We start from the raw sequence: 5086 nt of genomic DNA, 5'->3' as shown, positions 1-5086 counted from the left end.
TGTCGTAATCAATCATCAGTGAAAGGGCTTTCTGGGAAATGAAGTGCCTACATTCAGAAGCCCAACCTTCTTCTTCTTCGTTTTTATGGCAAATTGTAACCATATGGAGCATTTTCGCCACCTACTGCTGGATTGTTGAGTCCTTATATTCTTATCAGTCCAGTGTCATAGGATAATAAAAATATTTCCATCTAAACTACCCTGCATCCCTGAATTTGTTCCACTACCTGTTGTGTGCCAAACATGTCTTAAAATGTAGTCTTTGCCCTGAGGTTCGACCACCATCATGTTAGGTAATTTTTACTGGTTTGAACAACAATTTAAATCTGAGACAACCTGGGAATATTTCTCTTTAATCAGAACACAGTGACATGTTGTTTTTCAGAAGCAGCAAAGTAGTTCAGTTGAACCATGAGCTACTGAGAATTAGGCAGAAGACTTCCAAATTAAATGAAAACACTTAAATAACATTTGACAAAATACTGTACATGAGATTACATCATCCAGTTAACAGCACAGATATCTTAAAACAGAGCAGTCAAGATCTTCAGTGAAGCAAAAATGGTCACTTCTTCATGCAGCGATGACCTGAACAACTTAAAATGTTGTTTTGGATAAATCCTTTAAATTGCAGATGGATGGCACTGGATGACAGTGAGTCTCTTTTTTGATGAGAAAGTCCTATGGTCCATCATGACTTTTTCCTGGGCTGGTCACAATAGGGTACATTTTCTAGTAGAAGGTCCTCTCTGGGTCGGAGCACTGTGAAACACAGAGTGAGAGAAAAAAAAAAACTTAGCAAGTACATATCATTAGGAAAATTCATCAAATTGTAATAGGTCAGAGAGAAGTTATGATTCCTGATGTATATTCTTTTGCATAACACATGCTATTTTCTAGCATTGTACCAAATCTGTTGAAAAAGACAGTGGAGGAGAAAAACAATATCATACAGAGTTTCTTTTCTCCAACATGTTCCATTTGTACCACAGACTCTCGAAGAACAGTTTCCACATCTGTGCCCATTTTGATCATCTGTAGAAACAGAGGGGTTATGAGACTGGAGACACAGATTGATTATGGGACAACTGGGCAATAACAAGTAAAATGTATCAGTAGCCCCACTGTTTTGCATCTTTTTCAGTGGAATTTTGCAGGTTAACCATGAATCTAAAGTGTTGTTGAACTTCAGTATTTCACACTGGAGGTGCTTTCTAAATCCTTTCCAAAGCTACCACAGCTGATCTAAACTACACACTTCTCCACATATATTACACAAAATATTATAGAAATTAATCTTTATTATTATGTTTGCAACAAATTATAGTTTTGTCATTCCAAGATAGTGCAACTCTTTTTTCCCACCATACAAATCATTTTTTGTTCATTTGTGAGAGACAAAGCTGCTATGTACATTGTCATTGTTTTGCTGTTGTATGTCTGTTTTAGGGAAACCATCAAAGAAAACTGTGATGCAGAGCTCTTCTGCTATGATCAGATTTAAATCAGTTTGTGATTTATGTATGCTTACTGAAGCCTTCACTGTGAATTATACAGGAAAAAAATAAAAAAGAATTAAAAATATATATTGCATTGGACTTTGTTTTGGCAGGTATTTAATATGAAAGGAGTTAGATCAGGATCAAGAGCAAGATGTGATCAGGATTCTGCTACTTTTGACTTTTGGTTTTTCCAAAAAGAAATATATATTTTAAATTGATTTTTTAAATAGCAGAGTAATAATTGTGGATTAGAAATGGACACTGTACCTTCTTAATGTTTTCATCTGACGTTTCATTTTTGTTTTTCTGGAACTCCTCGTTGATCTTTAATTTTGCAGCTTGTGGAAGAAAACAAAGTTATGAATTTGATACTGCAGAGCATGCATTAAGAGTTGGTTGGTGAAAATCATAAATAACTCACCTGTCAGTGCTCTGTTGTCATCTTTGAATACAACCGTCCTTGTTCTGTGCAGTGCTTTAAACAGGCTCAGGACCTGCATTTACACAGACAATCAGCTTACTTGGACTGAAGCAAACGTGGATATTCTTCTTTATTTATCTAGTGTGGATCAGGATTCTACTAAATTAAAGTCTCTCTATCAAGTTCAAGATATGTTAAGAAAACACTTATCTCAAACTTCTATGTAAAAGCACGCTTAAAATCAAATTTGAACTTTATTTCTCTAAGGTTCAGTATCAGCTCCCACCTCTCAGCATCATATTTTGGTCACTAATTCACAAACTGTACACCTTCCTGTATTATGTTTTCTCATTTTAAAGGATATTCAGTCTTATCCTCTATGACAAAACCATAGCCTGGATATGGCCTTGAATCCCCTCACCTGCTTCTCCCTGTGCATCTCATCATACCGACCTTCCTTTGAATTTTGTACAACCGTTTTCCTGCTCCCTCTTCTTCGAACTGCTTTTGACACCTTTCTTTCAGGATATGCTTCATTATGGTCATCCTATCTGTTTTACTAACGCATACTGTCATGTCAGTGCGATCCTGTATTTTTGTGGCTTCCTTTGCACATTTGTCAGTTATTAACAATTATCCGCTATTTTCGCTATCCATTTCCAATCACATGCAAATTGACTACGAAACAGACATGTGTATGAGGGCAGCTAAATGAAGGAAACACTTTTGATAATGTTATTCTGATAAAACATGATTCCTCACCTTCAAACGAGTCCCCATCTTGACTTTTTTTTAGTCCACTTCCGGCATACAGGAAGTGTCAATGTTGACCAATCAGAGCAGACTTTTAAATGACGCACTTTTGTAGTCATTTTCCACAACCGGTGTAGTCTCACCTCATCTGCGCCAACATGGCTGATGAAACGGCGAAAGCGCAGATTGCCCAGCCGGGCGGAGACACAATATTTGGAAAAATCGTACGAAAAGAGATTCCGGCCAACTTAATCTATGAGGATGACAAGGTATGCATGAAATATTTTCACATATAAGGTCATTTGGATGTCATAAGTCACACTTATTAGTGGCAGCATGCCGCGCAAGTGCCGTTTAGCTAACGTTAGCTCTGCGCTAGCTCTGCAGGAACTGCTACTGTACTCTAATTTTGTGAATATTCACAGAAGTGAGGCGTTTATTACAGAATAAAACCGGCCCAGTACTGTGAGTACAGAAATGTTGCTTTAAAGCAGAACAAGCAGTAAAAAGGTTTTTAACAAAGCACGGTTTAGATTTTGTTCAGCAAGTTACGTTGCTCGTGTCATATTTGGCATCTGCAGGCAGTTGGCTTTCCCCTGAAGTATGACGAAGTTCACTTGGCCAAGTCTGCCTGCTCTTGCAGCAAATCCCTGTAACGTGTTGCCTCTGCAGATCAATGTGTTATTATTTCTGTGATTTGGATAATGAAACCAAAATCTGTGAACCATAGCTCTCAAAGCATCTCAACATTAAATGTGATGCGGCCAGTGTCAAATTCGGACAGAAGGTTGCACCCAACTATTCACACCACTGCGTGTGCAATGTTTTGCCCAGTCATGATGAGTAGTGGTTGCCGTGGTTACTACGGCAACAATGATATCTCTATAGCTCTACTCCTACTGTTTTAATAATTAGAGATGAGAAACTGGGATCATTTAGAATTAGGCTGTGCCCACTCACTCCCTATTTTCTATATTTTGGGTATGGAATGAAAAAAGTAGTGCCCATGGCATCTGCACAACTTTATGTCAACAATGACACAATTAAATGCATTGCATGTTATAGAGGAAAACATTACTGTTGTGCGAATTGACAGTTGTTAGTGATGATATGGAATGATGATAATTTGTCTTTATGTAACCAGATATTTAAGCCATGATTCACTTTTCAGATTTTGCTTTGTAATAAGCCATGTCTGATTCCCTTGATTTTCTGATTGAGTAAAAAATGCATCATACAATGTGGCATCTTTGAGACCCTGAATGCAACACGAAGATGCACAAATAATTTATATGTGTATAGTGTCATTAATGGCCAATAGCAGCTTTAAAAAAACATATCATATTGTTCTTCTTGTGTCATTACCAAGAATTCTAGTTTCACAGTACTACCATGTGTCCTGCACACTACAGTGAAAATAACCCATCAATATTTCTATATATGTCCACTAAATGAGATGGACACGATATAAACAGTATCTCTGAGTAGAATACAGTCTGATAAAACATCGTCACAAAATGCAGCAGTACATCTTATTGATCCCAACACATAAACAATTAAAGTGCAAGTCAGAATACAAATTGAGGAAGTATCTATTGCATTTTATTATATAGATGTTTCTAATTTTCTAGTCAGTCAGAGTAAACCAGCACCACACGTCTGCCAAAGCTAACTTCTTCTTAATTTGTTCTTTTGTGTTTCAGTGTGTAGCCTTCCCTGACATTTCTCCTCAAGCTCCCACTCACATCCTTGTCATCCCAAAAAAGCCAATTGTTCAGCTGTCCCAAGCAGAGGACGATGATGCTGCAGTAAGTATGATTTTATAATTGATATAATTGATTTTAAACTGTAAAATGTAAAATTCCCACTTTCAGTGATTTGTCAAACAGATTTATGTCAATAGATTGAACCCTTTACAGCCAACTTAATGGTTGTCTGGACATCTACAGTACCTGAATATTATATTTTAATCCAGGGGTTGCATGCTTATGTTTATGCATACATATATGCATTTTCACCTCATTGTCATTCATAAATTCTTTCTTTGTTTCTTAGTTGTTGGGCCACTTGATGATAGTTGCCAAAAAGTGTGCTAAAGACGCGGGTCTGTCTAAAGGCTACAGGATCGTCGTCAATGATGGGCCAGATGGAGGCCAGTCCGTCTATCACATCCACCTCCACGTCCTGGGTGGACGCAGGATGGAGTGGCCCCCCGGCTAAACCTCCATCTCCCGGCACAGACCATCCTGCCATCAGTGTTCACATCTGTTGTCTGACAACTCGTACTGTAACCTATTGTAAACTAAAACAGTTTTTCATGTGAAACAAGAGCCAAACAAAACCCTGAAATTCACTAATGGTAATAAAATGCAATATCACACCAACAGAGAGTCTCATTTTTCTTCATCTA

General features: G+C 37.6%; 2 protein-coding genes across 2 annotated transcripts; one reads left to right on the top strand and one right to left on the bottom strand.

Moving 5' to 3' along the window:
- Positions 1-337: 337 nt before the first annotated feature.
- On the bottom strand, positions 338-2803 carry lyrm7 (LYR motif containing 7). Its single transcript, XM_056394977.1, has 5 exons — positions 2686-2803; positions 1924-1996; positions 1770-1840; positions 954-1035; positions 338-762 (listed from the first exon to the last, which is right to left on the bottom strand). The coding sequence occupies exons 1-5, from the start codon at positions 2701-2703 to the stop codon at positions 692-694; spliced, it is 315 nt and encodes a 104-aa protein (XP_056250952.1). The 5' UTR covers positions 2704-2803; the 3' UTR covers positions 338-691.
- Positions 2786-5062, top strand: hint1 (histidine triad nucleotide binding protein 1). The gene is made up of 3 exons (XM_056394976.1): positions 2786-2945; positions 4380-4484; positions 4732-5062. Exons 1-3 carry the CDS (start codon positions 2835-2837, stop codon positions 4894-4896), a joined length of 381 nt encoding a protein of 126 aa, XP_056250951.1. The 5' UTR covers positions 2786-2834; the 3' UTR covers positions 4897-5062.
- Positions 5063-5086: the final 24 nt, after the last annotated feature.

This window comes from Seriola aureovittata, chromosome 14, assembly GCF_021018895.1.
Source record: "Seriola aureovittata isolate HTS-2021-v1 ecotype China chromosome 14, ASM2101889v1, whole genome shotgun sequence".
Lineage (NCBI taxonomy): Eukaryota > Metazoa > Chordata > Actinopteri > Carangiformes > Carangidae > Seriola > Seriola aureovittata.
Note: the sequence above shows the minus strand (reverse complement) of the source record. Positions and strands in the feature narration are given on the sequence as shown.

Excerpts from the sequence above, each read along its gene's own strand:
- lyrm7 (XM_056394977.1), bottom strand. Across the intron at positions 1,841-1,923 it reads TGACAACAGAGCACTGACAG|CTGCAAAATTAAAGATCAAC; the intron begins GTGAGTTATTTA and ends TTCTTCCACAAG. Across the intron at positions 763-953 it reads TGTTGGAGAAAAGAAACTCT|TGCTCCGACCCAGAGAGGAC; the intron begins GTATGATATTGT and ends TGTGTTTCACAG.
- hint1 (XM_056394976.1), top strand. The coding sequence starts at position 2,835 with ATGGCTGATGAAACGGCGAAAGCGCAGATTGCCCAGCCGGGCGGAGAC. Across the intron at positions 2,946-4,379 it reads TAATCTATGAGGATGACAAG|TGTGTAGCCTTCCCTGACAT; the intron begins GTATGCATGAAA and ends TTTGTGTTTCAG. Across the intron at positions 4,485-4,731 it reads CAGAGGACGATGATGCTGCA|TTGTTGGGCCACTTGATGAT; the intron begins GTAAGTATGATT and ends TTTGTTTCTTAG.